Source organism: Vitis riparia, chromosome 16, assembly GCF_004353265.1.
Source record: "Vitis riparia cultivar Riparia Gloire de Montpellier isolate 1030 chromosome 16, EGFV_Vit.rip_1.0, whole genome shotgun sequence".
NCBI classification, from domain to species: domain Eukaryota; kingdom Viridiplantae; phylum Streptophyta; class Magnoliopsida; order Vitales; family Vitaceae; genus Vitis; species Vitis riparia.
In genome coordinates this window covers 14230861-14252887 of record NC_048446.1, presented here as the reverse complement: position 1 = coordinate 14252887, position 22027 = coordinate 14230861, and the positions used below count along the sequence as shown (strand labels likewise).

Here is a 22027-nt window from a genome sequence, read left to right as displayed (position 1 = left end):
ACTCATACTTTAATTAAATATTTAAAAAAATAAAAAATTTAATTGGAAAGACCCAATTGTCTATTTTATCATTTCCTAATTATGTTTTGAACAAAACAATATGTATAATTGGACTACAACCCAAAAAATTTATATTAGACACTAAGTCTTTAGTCATAGTCTAAATAAAAAATAATTAAAAAAAAGAGTAATTTATTATATATGGGGCTTACAAAAAAAAATCCTTTTAAAAAAAAAATTAAGTACAACAATTTTTTTTTCTTCAGGAATTGTGTTTTCCATAGGCACGGCTAGATGGTGTCATTTCCCCCTTTTTATTTATTATTATTTTAAATAAAATACCCTTAACCATTATTATTTCTAAATTATTATTATTATTATTATTATTCATTGACAAAAAATTGCTTTTATGAAGGTATTAATATCTATATTTCATAATATATGCCAAAATAATATCATTTTTTAATAAAAATATGATTTGTGATTTTATTATAATATCAACATTTATTTACTAAAAATTATTTATTTTCAATTTATTGATAATTTCAAAATTATTTTTAATAAAAGCTGAATCAAATTTAATTAATTTTATATAAATTGAATTTATAATTTTTTTTTTACAAAATTAAAGTAAAAAATATATATTTTTTAAAAAACAACTAAAATTTATACTCATTTGGATACACCATTTTTTGTTTTTAAAAATAAAAATAAAAAATAAATTCTATATAAAATATAATAACTCTTAAAAGCTTGTATTACAAAATTATTGGTTTTTAAAACTATTTAAAAAAATTAAGGCAATAAATTTTTAAAAGTAATTTTTGAGGATAGAAAGTAGGTTTCATACTATAAGAGTTCATCTTTCTTGAGGAATGGGAGAAAAAGCTTCTTAGTTTTAGAAAGAGCTTGCCATAAAAAGAAAGGAGGGTTGAAATCTACATATTGATTCAATTAAAACACCAAAAGTGTATTTGAAGGAGTTCTTAGTTATGCTAAGTTCTCCTTTCCTTGTTAACATAGCAGTGTCAGATAGTTTGAATTGTGAATAGAGCTATCACTCAATCTCAAATTTGCCAGTGCACTTAAGTGAGTGCCCCTAATCAAGTAAGAATTCTGTTATATCCCTTAATCAATTATTAAGTTATTGATAATCTAATGTCTTCCCTTGATGAGGGTGTAACATCATAGCTAATTGGAATGTTTTCTTTGTCTTTTTTGGCAATAAGAGTCCTAGTTCCCCTTTCGGAGCACACCCTGATCTACGATCAACCTGCTTAAGATCTAGGACCAACCTCATCACTGAAAACAAGTTCTTTTATTTTTTATCCTATAAAAAGTATTTTATGAAAGGACTTGCTAAACAATAAAAAATATGTTTTTATTCTTTAACTTTAAAATAATTTTTAAAAACAAGTTTTAGAAAACATACCAAACTAGCCTTAATATTGCTTCTACTAAAAAAATTAAATTCAAATATTTCTTTTATACACCATTAATATTTCAAGAAAAGTAAGTTTACAAAAAGATTAACATTTCAAAGGTAATAACATCTCCAAGGGCTTATTTCATACTGTTTAGTAAAAGTTAACTTGTACCCTTCTCTCCCAATTTTTTTAATGGACAAGGAGTGAATGTTTCAATATAAACAAAAAGGAAATGTTTTTGTAGTATTTAGATGATATATCAACTATTTTCTTTTTAAAAAAAAACTCCTATAAAAGGTATTTGGTAAGTCGGCCTAATAATTTAATTTAAATTATCAAATTAATTAAATATATTTAATAAAATAATCAAATGCTAGAATTTAAAGTTAAAAAAATTTAAATATTAAAATAAAAATAATTAACTAATTTTAACGATCTGGATTTTAGGATGCATTTATAGTCTTTCTAACCTATAAAGTATATTTGGTAGTGATTATGAAAAAAGTTTTTAGTATTTCTATTACTTGAAAATAAAAAATTTTAAGTGTTAAAAAAATTAAAAACACTTCTTAAAATCACTATCAAACGCACTCTTAAATTGTGTTTGATAGTGATTTTAAAAAACGTTTTTAGTTTATCTAACATTTAAATAATAAAAAAAATTAAGTGTTAAAAAATTTAAAAACGTTTTCTAAAATCATTGTCAAACTGGCTCTTGAAATGTGTTTAGGAGTACTTTTTCTTGAAGTGTTTTTAGGGAAAATGTTTTTTCTTAAAATATTTTTAGGAGAATCAGTTATTAAGCATTTCTCTAAAAAATACTAAGCATATGTTTGACAGTAATCACAGGAAACATTTTTAACCCTTTTAACATTTGAAAGATAAAAAAATTTTAAGTGTTAGAAATGCTAAAAATGTTTCCTATGATCACTACCAAACGTACTCTAAGAATGCATTTGAGAAAAATTATAGAAAACGTTTATAACATTTTTAATACTTGAATGATAAATTTTTTAAATATAAATATTAAAAGTACTTCCTAGAATAACTACAAAACAGACTCTAATTTTTTAATTTTATGTGATTTTTTAAAATTTTAAAAGTGTTTCTTAAAATTTTTCAAACATTTTTTTTTATAAAAAATACTTTTTAGACTAAAAGTATTTCTTGAAATCACTGTGAAACAAACTTTTAGAAAAATTTATCTTCCAAATATTAAAAAAAAAAAATTAAATTAAAAACACATTTTTAAATCACTAATCTATCTCCCTACCCTATTTGTTTATTCACATCAACTAGTGTCTTTTATACTCATCACTCCGCATCCGAGCAATACTGCGAGAGATTTTCTGGAATATTAAACAACCATATGCTCATATGGACATAGCCCGAATGGAAATGGGCCGGATTCGGTCACTTCGAACAAGGCCCAGCAGTGGCCCCATTTGGACCGAGAAGAAAACCTAACCCTAGGCCGTATATATAAAGTGCAGAGTCGCTGCGGCCAAAACCCTAACCCTTTGCTTCTTCAGAGTAGAAGCCGCCTTCTCTCCTCAGCTCCAGAGCTTCAGGCCAGGTGATTGCCTTTCACTTTCTCTCGTTACTATTCGACCCTCTCTATGATTACCTTTTCTTCGTTTGTCGAGAAAATAGAGAAAACAGCAACTTTTTTTTATGCATTTTTTGTGTTTGGTATTCTTTTGGTAATTGGATCTAGATTGGATTTCGATATTGTAAATCGTATAGTGGATGTTGTTTTGTATCCTTTTGCAAATCGTTTGCGGCATATGATTAGGAGATCCTGTACTTTGCTTTGGTGTTACAAAATCGAGGAAAAGAAAATGGACTTCAAATCGAGTTTAAATGTTCTGGTTTATGGTTATGGTTTATTATGATTTGATTTGGAAGAACTAAACCTTTGTTTGCTTGCTGAGAAAACTCGAAACATGAGATTAATGTCGTTTCAAATTCTGTATTTCCTATTATTTTGGGTGTTGTAAAAATTCTGTTTGATTTAATGAGGAAGAAGTTTGGTTGCTGGGATAATTGAGGGAAAAATCTGTTATATAATATGTTTTGTGGTCCGTTTTGTCTAAACCCCCTGTGTTTTGCCTTCAAATTTTTGCCTTCAAATTTTTGCCTTCAATTTCTTCTTCTTTTTTTTTCTTTTACTGTTCTCTCACACTCTTTAGTCCAATCATTGACTAACGGAAAATTTAATTCAGTTAGCTTTGTATATTTTCTGGGCAACGACATGGAGTGAAAGGAAAATTTTTTGTTGATTTCTTGTCTATGTTCAAATTTTACATATCTTTTCTAAACTAATGTATAATTTATATTTCATGCATCAAATCTAAAGACAAAGGGACCATGGCGTATGCAGCAATGAAACCAACAAAGCCTGGGTTGGAGGAACCCCAGGAGGCTATTCATAAGATCAGGATCACCTTGTCCTCCAAGAATGTCAAGAACCTTGAGAAAGGTCTTTTTTTTTATTCTTACCTGTTATTATATCCATTTAATGTTTAATTTTTTCAGAATTGATCTTCTCTATGTTAAGCTTGTTTTATTCTTTCTTGTTATTTATATTATATTTTGTTTTATTGTAATTTCTTGTTATTCTAATATGATTTACATGCATAATCAAACCCATTTTGATCATATTTTTATTTTTGGGTAATGTGTACAAATATTTTTTTTAAAGAAAAAACATTTTCTGCTTTCCAAAGCTCTAAAAACCAGGAAAACAACCCTGAAGATAATACATACGGTGGATGCAATGAAATTAACAGAATTAGGAATCAATGTATTTTAATTTTAATTTTGTTTTTATTGTTTTAATCACATCAGCCCCATTTGATTCTCATCATAATGTAGCATCATTTTCTGGTACTTTGTATTTTCTGATTAATTTGTGTAAACCAGTCTGAACATTTGTTTAATTTTCTATTAGGATGGCTAGTTTTCATTTTAACTTTCTTTGTTTGTTTTTGGATTTATTGTCCACAGTGTGCGCTGATTTGGTTCGTGGTGCCAAGGACAAGAGGTTGAGGGTCAAGGGACCTGTGAGAATGCCCACCAAGGTTCTTCACATCACTACCAGGAAATCTCCCTGTGGTGAAGGTATTGATTTTGAAACCAACTGGATAGAGCTATTCACAAGTGAACCTTATTTTAGTTTTTGTTTATGCTTCTCATCTTAGCTATTGGGTTGTGCATTAGTTATATTTGAAATTATAGTGGAGGGAGATCTCCAAAATAAATGGCATATCATATTCAACTATGTGAACAGTAAAATCTATGTGATGAAATATCCAGTCTCTATTATGGTTTAATTTCTGACTCTAGGAAATTACCTTTTTTTTTTTTACTAATTCACTATTATTTAAAAGAGTATTGATTTGTGTGTTATGGATACTGAAAGTAGTGGGTACATGGGATGTTGCAATCTCAGGATAGACCACCAGTTTCTGGGGCTGGTTCCTGATGTGATGAAGTCTTTTTTGGTCTTAGGAGGTGAACAAAGTATTGGATTTTTTCAATGCTTGAGAGGGTGCTAAATTAACCAGTGCTATTCATCTTTTCTGTAGTAAATATCCAAAACATCAACCCTGTTCATATCTTTCTGCCTATAAAAATAATTAAATAATCCCATAGGCAGTTTATGTTCTGATGTGAATGTTAATTATCTACACAAACAATACACTAAAATAGGTGTATTCTATTGTTGGGTACTTGTTGCTCCACCTATCTGAATTTCATCTCTTTAGTATGCCTAGCTCATTTAAGGTCTTCAGAGCTTGACAGTGTTCAGGATATCTTATCCATTATATTTTTTTTATAATCCCTTTTAGAACACTTGCGAGTATAGTAGCTTCTCTTGCTTTTGGGTTTTATATTCTCTATGTATCTTATCTCTAGTTCCTTGTACCTGACTAATTCTTAGCATGTGTTTTGAAGAGTGATGTTTTGCTTAAGGCTGTCATTTCCATAGCAAATGAAGTGCCACAGGCTATTTATTTCTTGACATGGAACTTCTCCCAATTCTAAATCATTGTGGCTCACTTTTTGATTCACAGGAACCAACACTTGGGACAGATTTGAGCTTCGTGTTCACAAGCGAGTGATTGATCTCTTCAGCTCTCCAGATGTAGTTAAGCAGATCACCTCCATCACAATTGAACCCGGTGTGGAGGTTGAGGTTACTATTGCAGATTCTTAAATGCACTGGGCGTTTCCTTTAGCTTTCCTATGTAGTCTGTTTAATTAGAACATTCCTTCCTTGCAGCCATCTAGGCTTGTGGAATCTATATCCTGGGCCTCTAGGGTTCAAGAAGGTTTTAGGCTCATGTGGTTCTTGTTTAAGCGTTATAATTTCAAATTTAAGAGTTTGGTATGAGGAGAGGGATTCTTGTTTTCTGTTTACGAAGTCAATTTTGGGTGCTATTAATATTTTTTGCAAACCTACCTCAGAATGGAAATACTTCTTATTTATTGTTGTGTTTTTGATGCTGAGATACATAGGCGACTTCTGAATTCTTGGGTGCTTGGCTCAGAATGTTTTGAAATTGTGCACCGTCCCTACTTAAGTCTGAATCGGTGTTGCATAGCGTCCAAGTTTGCCCTATTGGTCGGTTTGCCCTTGTGTGTTCTGCTGAATCTGCACATGAGCATAGGCACAAATGATGCTATGAAGAAGCTGTTGAACATCAAATAGATTCATCATTGTGAGGGTGAAGACTCAGTGGTTTTCTCCTGGTTATTTGATGAGGATAATGGGGCGCACATTATATGTTCCATTTTTTTTTCATGCTTGGCTTTTATATTTGAAAGATGTTATCAATATTAGTGTATGTTTTAAAAGTCAAAAAGTCAAAAATTTTAAAATTATAGGTATCGATTTTTAAAACCCATTATCTTTCTAAGTACTTTTTGAAGACGATCTCTTATATAAAAGTTACTATTATTTTTTGTATCTAAAAGTAGAAAATCGGAAATATATTGAAGCGGAAACTAAATTTATGATTTAATTTTTATTAATTTACCAATTTAATGTATGTGTATGAAGGCATAAAAGTGGAACTTCGAATAATTGGAAGATAGGTCTTCCTACCTCTTCTTCAACAAAACAAGTTAGCCATGCTTGAAATAAACCTATTCTCATCTCATGCTAACAAAAAGAACTTGAATGGGATGGGGTAGACGATGGGTATGAGAGTTTCTCTGTCCTCTTTATTTATTTACTTTTTATTTAAATTTTGTAAAAATAAATTATATATATATTTTATTTGAGAAGTAAACTTATTATTATTTTATGTGTTAAAAGGGAGAAAATGAAAAAAAAAAAAAAAAAAAAGCCATTTTTAATTTGAATTATCTATATAATTGAGAAGAGATGGGGTAAGAGAAGAAAAACCCGGAAACTAGCTTAAACCCACATTGGGTTTTGAGGGAAAAAAAAAAAATCTCAATCTCATTCCGAATTCACATATCTTCATACTCAACTCATTCAGGACGAGTTCCCAATTATTTTCATTCATAGCTAAAAACACACCTCATTCACACATGTACTTCTAAAGAAATCAAAGTCTAATAAACAAAAGAGTACGTAATTTTTTTTCTTCGGTCCATATATTTACATATGACCATCAATGGATGAATCTTTTTTATAAAGGATTTTTTTTTCTAAAATATGAATTCTTCCTAGCATTTTAACATATAAGGCCCATTTGGCCATTTTTTTAAAACTCGTTTTCAAAAATTATTTTTAAAATTGATGAGAAAAACAGTTTTGTCCCTTTCTTAAAAAAATAAATAAATAAATAGAACTATTTTGATAAGTTGTTCCTAAAAATTGTTTTCAACCAACAAAAAGAAAAAAAACTCCACTGGATAAATAATTTTTTATTATTTTTTTAAATAATTTTATATTTTGATTTTATAAAAAAATTTAATAGATTCAATTTATATAATATTAATTAAATTCAGTTTGTCTTACTAAAAATAAAAATAGCTTGTTAATTACGAAATAAAACAAGTTAGCTGCTCACAACTCTCCCCTCTTATACCAATCTTCTGTCGATGGTTTTCCCCATCTAGGGTTTTCCACCTACTTATCTTGTTTTTGAATTATTATTTTTTTTATTATTGCCCATTCTCGTTACTTTGTAACAACTTTCACTAAAAATCCTTGCTTTAATTATAAACTAATAATTTGACTTTACAATATGCTCGTTTTCTGCTAGTTTTCTTTTTCCTTCAATGAGATTAGATGCTTCACACACAATGTTCTTAAATTCTAAGGAATTATGCCTGCTTTGATGGGCAAAGCCAAGACTTAGCAAAGAGTTATAGGACGTTCCAAATCCCTACTTCTCTACAAACTTATGAACGAATGTGAAACATTAATGGTCAATCGCCTCCTTCTAGTACATGGGATGATTCAATGTATTAATCAATGCAGCTTAAAATTTTCAACATGTTTAGAATGATCAAATTAGTATTAAAGAAAAGTCTCCGAACCGATTTTTCTATGAATCCTAATTATTAGCGATGTCTTCTCTATTATGATCGGAGATGAATGTGTAGAAGACGTACATTGATGAGTCTATTTTTTGAGTCTGCTTTCTTTAGAATGATCAATTATATTAAGAAAAGTCTCGACCGATTTTTTTGATCCTAATTATTAGCGATGTCTTCTCTATTATCGAACGGAGATGAATGTGTAGAAGAAGCAGTACATTGATAAAGATAATTTTTTCAAAAATCAAAAGAGCCATTGGATTGATGAGTCTGCTAGCTTGTCTTTAAGGTATCCATTCTTTTTTTTATTATTATGATTAGAACAAGACACAGTAAGAAAGGTATCACCATGGCCTCAAAGTTTCACAAGAAAGCCTTACAAGTAAACCAAAGACATCACTCAGAAAGCGCACAACCACCAACATGAATGAAAAGGCCAGAAAAACACGTCTTACTGAATTGAATTTCAATATGAATTAATTATGATAACTTAGTCACAAGCATTTTTGCTCATAACTAGTCTGTTTGTACAGTGTCTAGACTACCAAAAAACGCAGAAGAGGGAAATAGAGGATATGTTCTAAATGAAATACTTAAAAAAAAAAAAAAAAAAAAATGATAAATGGGTCTACCATGAAATCCCACAAAAGCTTAATTTACAGTGGATTGATTATAGTAACTGAGGTACCACTTGACAAACTTCTCCAACCCACTCCTCAAATCTGTAGTGGGCTTGTATCCAAGCTCCTTCTCTGCCAAACTTATATCCGCATGTGTATACATCACATCCCCATTCCTGGGCATTGGCGTTGCAACTCGCCTGGCTTTCACCTTCAACAACCTCTCCAATATGCTTACAAGACTCCCTACTTCCACTGGAGATGTGTTCCCAAGATTATACACCCTTAACTGGGCTGGCCTCATCTTCTTTCCTCCACTCCCAGTACTCTTCTCTGCAGTATCCAATGCTGCCAAACAACCCTTTACTATATCATCAATGTAGGTAAAATCCCTTGCAACTACCCCTCCTTTACCACCCTCAAAAATTCGTATCGAATTTCCCTGCAATATATCCTTGGTGAAGAAGAAATAGGCCATATCAGGCCTCCCCCAAGGTCCATATACTGTGAAAAACCGCAACCCGGTGATGGATAAACCGTAGATGTGATTATAGCTATGTGCAATCTCTTCACCAGCCTTCTTTGTTGCAGCATAGAGACTTGCAGGCTGGTCTGTTCGATCGGTTTCGGAGAAGGGAACCTTAGAATTGAGTCCATATACCGAGCTAGAGGATGCCCAGATAATGGCTGGCTGTGGTTTAGCCTCTTTGCAGACTTCAAGCAAGTTCACAAAACCAGAGAGGTTGCTATCGATATAGGAAGCTGGGTTCTTCATTGCATACCTCACGCCGGCCTGAGCCGCGAGGTGCATTACGTGAGTGAATTGAACAATGCTGAACAGCTTCTTGAGAAGCTCCTGGTCGTTGATATCGCCGTCGACGATGAACACGCCGGAGCTCTCCAGCATTGCTCGCCGGTCATGCTTCAATGATACATCGTAGTAGTTGTTGAAGTTGTCCAGTCCCACCACGCCGTCGCCGCGGTTCCTCAGGGCGGCGGAGACATGAGAGCCGATGAAGCCGGCTGCGCCGGTGACGAGCACGGTGGAGCCGGAACTGGAGCGGGGGCTCGCCGACGACAGGACCCTCTGCTCCCACCCCTTCCCTCTGTTCCGGAGGAGACGCCTGTCGCTGTCGGACAGCAGCAAGTGGTTGCTTACGAAGCACAGGAGCACAATGAAGAATAGGCACCACCAGAAGGCAGATTTGGAGACGGAGAACTGGAAGCGGAAGCGGTTGGCACTGGAGAATCTCGTCATCGAGGAAATTTTCCGGGAAAATCCAAAGGAAGGGATTTTCTCAGAAAATTTCTTGAGAAAAGCAATGCGGGGTTCCAGGCTCTGAGTCTTATTTTAAGAAGCAAAAAAGCCAATGGGAAGAGAAAGACTTTGTGGGGTTTTATAGTTTAGGGGTGGGTTTAGATAAAGAGGAGGAGGTAATAAAGAGAAGAATCAAAGAAAGAAAAGGAGAAGAATTCTACCAAGAACCAAACACTGTGGCGATAGAGATGGTAATGGGAACGGCAACGACAAGTCTGTTGTCATGATTCAACTGGGTTTCTTTCTTATGTGCACTTCCGTCCTTATCAAAATTTCATCACCTTTTTAAAAAGAGTCCTTCATAATTAATTCTATGGGAGCGTTCAGCATTTTTGAAAGATGAGTTATTGATTTTAAACGTAAGAGGCTCTAAATAAAGATAAACAACAAGTACTTTAATTAATACTTAGAAAAATCTTATTCATTAACATAATTTATGATATAATCTTTATTTCATTTTTACTCGAGTTTATATTCGATTCTAAAACCGTTTTAATATTTAGTATTAAAAATAATTTTTAATAAATATTTCAAATATTAAGAAATTAAAAGGGCTTTTTAGAATCAGTATCAAACAAATTTATTAACAAAATTTATATATTTGAGTGATTATAAAATGATTTTTGGGACAAAATAATCTTAAAAGTAAAACAAAAATTATCTTTTGCCATTCTCCCAAACTTATAACAAATTAACTAAATTTGAAAATGCATAGTTTGTTGAAATACAAAGCCGTATTTTTAAAATGCAATTTCACTTAGAAAGGAGACTAGATTTGAAACATCAGCAATAAAAAAAAATGTCATTTAGGCTTAAAATTTAAAAGAAATCGTAAACTTACCTATTTTTATAAAGAGTTTTTTTATTATATGGGTCATTGAAAACTTAATTTTGAAATTTTAATTTTTCATCATTTTTTTGGTCTTATTTTGATAAAAAAATACTCTTATTCTTCTCTTATAAAAACACTAATTTTTTTTTTTAAATTACGTATAAATACTCGATATGATAAAGAGTATTTATGTAAAAAAAAAAAATGATACTTTTCAAGGAAAACATGAGAAGGGTTAAATCACAAATATAAAGATTATTTTATTATAAAGTATCTTTAAGTTTCTGTTTAATCTGTGTAGAAAACAAAAAATAAATAAAATGAAGAGTGATTTATTGAAGTTAGACTTCGGTTTTGGATATTCTTCCTATATAATAGTTAGAGTTTTCGTAAAACTCTAGTAAATATGAGAAACTTATGTTAAGATTCTTCAACTTTTTCCCAAATATATGAGACTTTAGAGTATTATTTTTTAAATTTAATTTGCAATATATAGTATTTAATATTTTAGAATAGGAATATGGTCAAAAAAAAGAATTGGATACCTTTCCATTAATAGTATGACTAACCGGATTCTAAAAGATATTTGAAAGAGATGGGACTCAAAAACCATACAATAGAAGGTATGTACATTAAATAGAGTTGTGAACGTATCTTAATTATTTATATATGACAACTTAGGATAGACAAGTCAATATTATGAAGAAAAAAATCTCAAATTATATTTAATGATATACATGGGGAAAAAATAGATTAATATTTTCAAGAATATTTATCTTGATTCAATAATAGGGAAGTGTAATTGTGTGATTGGACATTTTAATATTAATATTTTGTAAGATTAAATTAAAATAACATTAAAAGTTAATTTTTAATTTTATTTTTGGTGGGAAATTTTTTATTTTATTTTTAATTTTTGAGCATCTTACTTAATGATTGAGAGGAAAATAATTGAGAAGATAAGAGCTTTATGTTAAATAATTACTAAATTTAAGCTAAATCCAAACTACTCTACCTTAACCCATTTGATATCTTCTTTACTTAATCAAGATGTGTGCATTAAAATATTAAAATATATGACATATTCCAAAAAAATATTAAAATTAGTTTATTAATTAATATGAGTTAAAGTTGGATGTAATTAATTTGGTAAAATTTTTGAATATGTAATCCATAGAAGGAAAGTGAATTAGAAGTGACTCCATCTTTGTAATTCAACTTGATTATATATTTGATGTCATCATTAATGAGTGGGAAAGGAATAATGGAAGTGATTATTTAACATATCTGTTTGATGTTCAACTAAGCCTCCCAAATAAATTCAAAAATATGCATGCTTCCTAAATTAAGCACTCATTTGACAAGGATTTTAAAAAGCTTTTTAATCTAAAAAGTGTTTTTGAAAAATAATTAGGTGTTTGACAAATTTTAGGAAATCCTTTTAAAAATCTAAAAAATAATTTGTAGTGTTGAAAATCACTTGTGTTTTCTAAAAAAAATACTTGGGTTATGTTGGTTCTCAAAACAATTGAAGGAAAATAAGAGTGAAAGAAAGTAGAGATGAAAAGTAGAAAGAAAGAAATGACGAAAAATAAAAAACAAATTCAAAGTCAATAAATTATTTTTAAATGTTTCTTCAAACTTATTTCACTTATTTTCCTTTATTATATAAAGATTAAATAATTTTAAAATATATATAATTTTAATTATATTTAATTTTCTTTCACATTTTCCATAATAAAATCAAATATGAAAAAAGTATTTTCCTTGGTATTATGTTTTTTAGAACCAAACATAGTCTTAAAGAATGATTTTTCTACAAACACTTCCAAATAAAATATTTTCGTTAAAAATACTCCAAATAAAAATACCACCAAACACACACTAAATTGGGTCTTAAATAAAAACACTCCCAAACGCAGGATTTTTCTCAATAGTACGGTAATTTAAAAAAGTTATGCTTAAATTATTGTAGTAGAAGAAGTTATTACAAATATATGGTAGTTTTTGCCACATAGGAGAGAGGATTTGCCACTTAGGAGAGAGGAGAGAGGAGAGAGGGTGAACGGATAAATTTTTTTTAAAACCAAAATCATCTTTTCAAATTTCAAAAGTCAAAAGGGAAATCGTCTCTTCAAAAGACGAGTTCCATGAAAAAAAAAATTGTATTTAAAAAAAATTCCCAAATTATTATTTAAAAAAAAAAAAAAAACAATTCCTCAAGGGAACTCGTCTCTTCAAGAGACGAGTTCCATGAAAATATATATATATATATATATATATATATATTAAAAAATTCCCAAATTATTATTTAAAAAAAAAAAACAATTCCTCAAGGAACTCGTCTAAGAAGACGAGTTCCCATGGGAAAAAAAATAATTTTTTTTAAAAAAAAAATTCCCAAAAATTCCTCAACGGAACTCGTCCCTTCAAGAGACGAGTTCCATGAAAATATATATATATATATATATATATATATATATATTTAAAAAAATTCCCAAATTATTATTTAAAAAAAAAAAAAAACAATTCCTCAAGGGAAATAAAAATATTTTTTTAAAAAAAAATTCTCAAATTGAAAAAAAAATTGAACTCGTCTCTTCAAGAGACGAGTTCCATAAATATATATATTTAAAAAAATTCTCAAATTATTATTTAAAAAAAAAAAAAAAAACAATTCCTGGAACTCGTCTCTTGAAGAGACGAGTTCCATGGAATTTTTTCAAGGGAAAGTTCCATGGAAATTTAAAAAAAAAAAAAAAAAAATTTTTTATAAAAAAATACCCAAATTAAAAAAAAAAAAAAAAAAAAAAAAAAAAAAAAAAAAAAACAATTCCTCAAGGGAACTCGTCTCTTGAAGAGACGAGTTCCCATGGGAAAAAAAATTTATAAAAAATTCCCAAATTAAAAAAAGAAAAAAAAACAATTCCACAAGGGAACTCGTCTCTTGAAGAGACGAGTTCCCATGGAAAAAAAAAATTAAAAAATATTTTTTTTAAAAAATACCCAAATTAAAAATAAATAAATAAATAAAACAAACAATTCCTCAAGGAACTCGTCTCTTTTCCATGAAAAATAAAAAATATATATTTTTTAAAAAAAATTCCCAAATTATTATTTTAAAAAAAAAAAAACAATTCCTCAAGGAACCCGTCTGTTGAAGAGACGAGTTAATATATATATTTTTAAAAAGTTCCCAAATTATAAAAAAAAAACAAAAAAAAAAACAATTCCTCAAGGAACTAGACGAGTTCCCATGGAAAAATATATATATTTTTTTTTTAAAAAAAAGTTCCAATATATATATATATATATATTTTTAAAAAATTCCCAAATTATTATTAAAAAAAAAAAAAACAAAAAACAATTCCTCAAGGGAACTCGTCTCTTCAAGAGACGAGTTCCATAAAAAAATCCCAAATTATAAAAAAATATATATTAAAAAAAAAATTCCTTAGCATAACTCGTCTCTTGAAGTGACGAGTTCCCATAAAAAAAATTAAAAAAAAAATTCCTCAAAGGAACTCGTCTCTTCAAGAGACGAGGTCCCATGAAAAAAAAATATATATTTTTTTTAAATTCCCAAATTATAAAAAAAAAAATTCCCAAATTAAAAAAAAAAAAAATCGTCAAGGGAACTCGTCTCTTCACATGAAAAAAAATTAATATATATATTTTTTAAAATCCCAAATATAAAAAAATTCCAAAAGGGAAATCGTCTCTTAAGAGATGAGTTCCCTTAAGGAATTTTTTTATGGTTACGTTGAAGAATTTTTTTTTTTTTTCTATAATTTTTTTTAAAAAAAATAAATATATTTTTTAATAATAATTTGGAATTGTTTTTTTTTTTAATAATAATTTGGGAATTAAAATATATATATATATATATATATATATATATATATATATATATATATATATATATATATATATATATATATATATATATATAATGGACTCTTGAGGAATTTTTTTTTTTTAATTTGGGAATTTAAAAAAAAAATTATTTTTTTTTTTTCAAAATATTTTTTCTCCCATGGGAACTCGTCTCTTGAAGAGACGAGTTCCTTGAAGAATGTTTTTTTTTTTTTAATTTAAAAAAAAAATTTCCCTATGGGAACTCGTCTCTTCAAGAGACGAGTTCCCTTGTGGATTTGGTTTTTTTTTTTTTTTTTTTTTTTTTTAAATTTGGGAATTTTTTTTTTTTTAAATTTAAATATTTTTTTTTCCCATGGGAACTCGTCTCTTCAAGAGACGAGTTCCCTTGAGGAATTGTTTTTTTTTTAAATAATAATTTGGGAATTTTTTTATTTATTTTTTAAATTTGATAATTTTTTTAAAAAAATATATTTTATTTTCTCGTCTCTTGAATAGATTCCCTTGAGGAATTGTTTTTTTTTTTTTTTATAATAATTGGGATTTTTAAATATATATATATATATATATTCATGGAACTCGTCTCTTGAAGAGACGAGTTACGTTGAGGAATTTTGGGAATTTCTTTTCCCATGGGAACTCGTCCGAGAGGATTCCCTTGAGGAATTGTTTTTTTTTTTTTTTTAAATAATAATTTGGGAATTTTTTAAATATATATATATATATATATATATATATATATATATATATTTCATGGAACTTCTCTTCAAAAGACGAGTTCCCTTGAGGAATTGTTTTTTTTTTTTTAAATAATAATTTGGGAATTTTTTTAAAATATATATATTTTTTTTCATGGAACTCGTCTCTTCAAGAGACGAGTTCCCTTGTAAATGGGGAATTTTTTTAAATACTAAATTTTTTTTTTCATGGAACTCGTCTCTTGAAGAGACGATTTCCCTTTTGACTTTTGAAATTTGAAAAGATGATTTTGGTTAAAAAAAAAATTTATCCGTTCACCCTCTCTCCTCTCTCCTCTTTTCTCTCTCCTAAGTGGCAAATCCTCTCTCCTATGTGGCAAAAACTACCGTATATTTGTAATAACTTCTTCTACTACAATAATTTAAGCATAACTTTTTTAAATTACCGTACTATTGAGAAAAATCCCCCAAACGCATACTACACTATGTTTGGGTTTGGGTGGAGATTTAACTTTAACATTATAATAACTTTTAAGAAAATTGTTTTTAAGCAAAAAAACAAAAATAAAAATTCAACTATGACTTAAAATAATACAGCATTCATAGATTATAGTTTCAAATTTTTGGCAATTGGTAAGTTTCAAAACTTTGTTTAGGTATTTAGGAAACTATATTTTTAAATTGCTATGAAGATGCACCTTAGCCTAAATGGGCATGTTAAAATTTTAACCATTTTTTTTTCAAAATAAACTCTTAGTTAAATGAGTCATTGTATTGTTTAAAGTCCAATCCTTAATATTTCTATTTTATGAAAGGAGAATTTTAATTTTAAATATGTTTATAATACTAACTTATTTACTTTACATTTTATAATGAATGGTATTAAATGTAAATTAGAACAAGTATTAGTAGATAATGAGGTGGGTTTGAGTATTACCTTGTATCTTTTTACTCATTTTGTCTTCTAGTTAATATATCATTAAAATAAATAATATAAATTTATAATATTTTTTTAATTTATAAATTATATTTATTTTTAATATAATTTAGATTTTTAAAAGTTAAAAATAATAATAATAAACAAGATAAAGCCCGACAATATGGGATAATTCTCATATCCGTTTGGAGCTTGAGAAGTGACTCATTTGTAATGAGATTGTGAATTCAAATTATGTAAGTTTAAGTTTTTAGAAAAATTAGTAGTTTAACAACTGTTATCATCCTAAAATATTATATTTAAAACAATAAATAAAATAAAATTAAAAAAAAAAGAAATTCACCTCAAGTGAAAAAATCCTCCACGAAGAAAATAAATCTATATGATCCCCATGTGCTGAATAATGACTAAACATCTATCACTTCAATAATATGAAGTCTATCATTAAATTCCTGATTTCTTATCTCTTCATATTTGAATTTAATAAAAACTTGTTCACCAGAATATAAACTATAAATAAAAATGGAAATCAAGATTGATGATAGCAAAATATAAAAATAAAATATAAATTAGAATGACCAAAATTGTTGATTTCTATTTAATAAATCACCAATATATTAACAATAAAATATAAAAATAAAATAAAATAAAATTAAGAAATAAATATAAAATGATAGAAAATATTAGTTTCTGCTTAACAAGAGGGATTACCCAAACTACTTGTAGGAATACCCGTACATTTGATCTCATGTTATAACTCATTCAAGTCTCATATTAATAACCACCCAAACTACTTGTAGGAATACTCATACATTTGATCTCATGTTATAACTCATTCAAGTCTCATATTAATAACCGAAAAACAACAAGATCATATTATAACCCAAAATCAAGATCATATATGTTATAACCCAAAATCATGATCATGTTAAATCATTAAGAAAAATAAATCGAAAGTGTATCTAGATCTAATGTGACGTAGTGAAATGAGATTTTAGTCTTCCATGTCTTCTCTAGAGAGAAAAGCCTTATTTCACTTGGGATATGAGTAAATTCTTTAAATTTGTTTAGACTAGGGACCTCAGCTTATTTATATATTTATTTTTATTTTATTTTTTGGCCTATCATAAAAATAAAATAAAATAAAGTGGTCTTTATACATTAAAACCCACACTTAATGAGATGCCCAAGCCCAATTAAAAATTATATATATATAAAATAAAAAAATAAAAAAACTTATATGATAACTTTAATTGGCTAAACGAAAATGATAGCAAATAATTTACAATTAATTAACATATGTGGGCCCATTTTAATAATTCCCAACAATCTTCCACTTGGGCCACACATGTCACTTTACAATAGTACATTATTAAACAACTTTATGAGCTCAATATTTTCTATCTTTACCAAGTAACATCTCTAAACAATTTGGTCCATCCATTATACTAGTATATGATCAAAGCAATCTTCATTACATATTTCATAACTAAACCCATGAATGGTCACATATATCAATATAATCAACAACGTAGATCAAGTGTAGATGCATAGCATGGAAATTTCATGCAATGTAATCCCTTAACATGACTATTTCCAATTGGTCCAACTTTATAACTCAAAAGAGTTAAACAACACACTTTCAAACTTTATTCAAAACTACGGTTGAAAGAATATAACTTTATTTGAAAGAATTCAATAAAGAAAGAATAATACTTAAATCTAATTAGAAAAACATGTCAATAAGAAATGAACATCAATTAACAAACTGTCACTATACTAGCATATCACTAAGATGAACCACACCCATACCAACTACAGGCTCATCAAACATGGTAAACCCTTAGTGAGTGGATCTATAATCATGAAGTTTGTACTAATATGTTTAATGGACACTTGAAGACTATGAACTCTTTCCTTAACAACCAAAAACCTTAAGTCAATATGTTTCGATTTTGACAAGCTTTTGTTCTTAGAATATAATTTTGTAGCTTTGTTATCACACTTTATTCTCAATGGTCTCTCAATGCCATCAACAATACACAATCTAGTGATAAAATTTTGTAACCATGTTCCTTGATTCGATGCCTCATAACAAGCTATAAATTTTGCTTCCATGGTGGAAGTAGCTATGAGTGATTGCTTAACATTCTTCCATGACACAACTCCTCTAGCCAACATGAAAACATAGCCAAAAGTGGGTCTTCTACTATCAAGGCAACCAATAAAGTCAAAGTTGGAATACCTCATGATCTCTAAATGATTAGATCTTCAATATGTGAGCGCGAAATCTTTTGTGGATATCGCATAACCCTCTTAACTACTCTTCAATTATCTATTCCTAGGTTACTTAAACATCTTCCAAGCATACCGACTATGTACGCAATATCCAGACGCATACAAACTTGAGCATACATAAGACTCCATACTGCTAAAGCATAAGAATATTTTCCATCTCTTTCTTCTCAATTTTGTTCTTTAGGCATTGAAGCAAACTGAATTTATCACCCTTAGCAATGGGCATATCTCTTGGCGCACAATCCTTCATGTCAAATCTACTAAGCACTTTATCAATATGTCTTTCTTGATAAGCCAAGAATACCACAAGAACGATCTCGATGAATTTGTATTGCCAACACAAAAGATGCATTATCAAGATCTTTCATTTCAACATTATTTGAAAGAAATCTCTTAGTTTCATGCAGTAGGCCTATATCGCTACTTGCTAAGATAATATCATCGACATACAACACCAAAAGAATGAATTTGCTACCACTAATTTTGTGATAAATACATTGATCAACAGTGTTTTCCTAAAATCCAAAAGAGGTAATCACTTCATCAAACTTCCAATACCATTGATGGGATGCTTGCTTTAAACCATATATGGACTTCTTTAATTTGCACACAAGGTGTTTCGAATCATTAGATTCAAAGTTCTCTGGTTGCACCATTTATATCATTTCTTCAATGTCACCATTAAGAAACGTAGTCTTAACATCCATTTGATGTAGCTCTAAATCATAATGAGCTACAAGTATCACAATGATTCTAAAAAAATCTTTCAATGAAATTGGAAAGAAAGTCTCTTTATAATCAATGCCTTCTTTTTTTGTGAAACCTTTGGCGACTAGACGCGCTTTATATCTTTCAATATTGCGTTTCGAATCCTGTTTGGTTTTGACAATCCATTTACAACCAATTGGTTTCGGTCCTTTAAAGAATTCGACTAGATCCCAAACGTCATTGTCTTTCATTGATTTCATCTCATCATTCATGGCATTTATCCATTTATGGGAATTTACACATTGTTTGGCTTAAGTAAAAGATACTAGATCATCTTCCAATCCTATATCAAACTCTTCTTCAAGGTACACGATATAATCATTTGAAATCATTGATCTCCTCTCCCTAGTGGATCTCTTCAATGGCACCTCCAATTGAGACTGTTGTTGCCCATCTACAAGAGTAGGAGTGAGTTCTTTAGTATGAGTAGGAGATATCTCAGGAGCATCTTGATTATCTGTATTTGCATCTTGCATAATGACAGGTGCAATTAATTGCTCATTATCAATTGCAATAGTAGGAATAGTGGCATATTCCTCTTCAAATACAATGTTCCTACAAATCCTAAGTGAATGGGATTATCTCCAACCTTTATGAGCCTTTTCCCATGTTCATTAAAGGGTTAAGATGTCAGATTATCCACATAAAATAATTTGGGCTTGTGTCAAATCCCATATATCTTGATTTCCAATTTTCAATTCCTTGTTGCCTTGTTTTTTACTTTCAAACTATTTTTGCAAATCTAAACTTCTTGACTTGTTTTAAACTTTTTTTTAGGCTTAGGATTGTTGGGATTGAGCACCTGAAGACAAGACATGATGTAATAATAAAGTCAAATTTGATTGTTCCCTTATTATCCCTTTTATGCATTGACATTAATTTAAGCATTTAATTAGTTCATATTTCTTACATTGTACATAACTTGGGTACATTAGGAGTTGAATAGAGGATACAAGCTATAGGTTCCTTATAAGTAGATAAGTTGTCAACAATCAATTCATGAATTTGGGTAATTTAATAGGGACTGTAGTGCACTATCTCCTAATTGGAGGGATGGTTTGTCTTGATCGTCAGGATAGGTTTCCCATGGTGAGTGCATTAGTATATGTGATGTACACTAGACAAAACCTACGGTGAAGCATTATGTAAGACTATCAATTTTCATGATTCACCAAGCTACTATATTGTATGAACTCTCAACCTTGAGAGAATATTAAGTTTATGTCAAAATCAACAAGAGGTTTTGATCTATAAGTAAGACCTTAAAGTAGTCATATATCCTTAAGGATTAGGTTACCATTGATAAAGACTAGTGGCAACAGGTATTCTCAATAGAAATATCATGATATCTCATGGGATTGAGACAATGTGTCCCCTTGAGTTATCCAAAGGGCATGTGATAATGAAATCTATGGTCATAATAATTCTTTTAGTGGAATTTAACATGTTCCTTGAAATTAAAGTATGTCAATTAATCACATAATAAGTGGGATCTATAACTCAAAGATTAGGGATATAGTCTTGATAAGTGATAACATTATCTTATTGGATTACAAACACCAATTCATGGGAAGTTTGCATGCAGTGGATAGTTGGTCATTAACCTAACCTTTGTCTCATTGTTTTTTACATAGAGTATTGGAGTGTAGTTGATTCTCTATAGTAGGATGTTAAATCAACTTCAGAATTAGATTATGAGGGAATCAATACTCATATGGGTCCTAGTGATCCCCGTACCAAACTCATCTACCATGTCAACAAGGTTTATGAGGGCTGGATGGGTTTTTGGTTCACTCATGCGCATAAAGGTGTTTTGTTAATTATACAAGGTTGCATAAGGGATAATAAATAAGGTCTTTAGATTGAATTAATTAATTAGATGGTCATGTGTGGTTAATTAATCAATTATGACTCAGTTTGGGCTAAATTAAGTGACCCAAACCCATATGGGTTCAAGTCACATAAGCCCATGGCTTTAGATAGTCGTCTTTCACTTTCAAAGAGAGAGCCTGGATTTCTACCTTTCCATACCCCATACTTTTGAGTACCAAGATCATGGTTCGAGTCATCGAATAGAAGATTTTGGGTGAACAGGACCTCCAAACTATCCATATACATTCTTCACTATAAGGAATTGATTTTGGAACATCTAAATTCAGGTATGAGTACTTTATCTCTAAATTTATAGTTGATAACGGTTTTTTTTATCATTTTATTCCACTGTGATAGATTTAGAGATGTTTAGGGACAGATGCATGCACCTTATGAGATCCAAGGTTCGGGAACGAAGTAATCCGAGGTTCCCAATAAGGATGTGTTTTAGACATCATGAATGTGTCAAATAATTCTCTTTGTTAAAAAACCCTTTGTCTAGCTTGTTGAATAATTTGTTTTTCTCAAATGCTTATTTACAACTGTTTTTGCATGCCAAATTGTTTTTGTAAATCAGTCCTACCTCTTTGATTTTTAATTATATTTTAGTATTGGATTATGTCATACACATCTTAAATGACTTAGGGAGCTTTTACCCCATTCAAAAATCTTTTGTTATGCTTATTTAAATGGATAGATCAACTGTCATTCATATGGTGGAAATACTAACATTGAAAAAAAAATGTAATGAAAAGAAAAAAAAATGTGAAAAAAAAATGTAAATATATTTAAAACATCTCATTTAGGACATGTTTACTTTTACTTCATGAAAAAGAAAATCACTCAAAAGGGAAAAGGG

The 22027-nt window shown here is 29.2% G+C and overlaps 2 protein-coding genes across 3 annotated transcripts; one reads left to right on the top strand and one right to left on the bottom strand.

Moving 5' to 3' along the window:
* Positions 1-2899: 2899 nt before the first annotated feature.
* On the top strand, positions 2900-5921 carry LOC117934220 (40S ribosomal protein S20-2). 2 transcript variants are annotated; one of them, XM_034855875.1, is made up of 4 exons: positions 2900-3003; positions 3787-3909; positions 4437-4550; positions 5507-5921. In XM_034855875.1, exons 2-4 carry the CDS (start codon positions 3798-3800, stop codon positions 5647-5649), a joined length of 369 nt encoding a protein of 122 aa, XP_034711766.1. In that variant the 5' UTR covers positions 2900-3003; positions 3787-3797; the 3' UTR covers positions 5650-5921. The 2 variants fall into 2 exon arrangements, with proteins under 2 accessions (XP_034711766.1, XP_034711767.1); XM_034855876.1 differs by having other exon boundaries at positions 2960-3003; positions 3784-3909.
* Positions 5922-8588: 2667 nt separating this feature from the next.
* On the bottom strand, positions 8589-9854 carry LOC117934203 (UDP-glucuronate 4-epimerase 2-like). Its single transcript, XM_034855846.1, has one exon. The coding sequence runs from the start codon at positions 9825-9827 to the stop codon at positions 8601-8603; it is 1227 nt and encodes a 408-aa protein (XP_034711737.1). The 5' UTR covers positions 9828-9854; the 3' UTR covers positions 8589-8600.
* Between the last annotated feature and the right edge of the window lie 12173 nt (positions 9855-22027).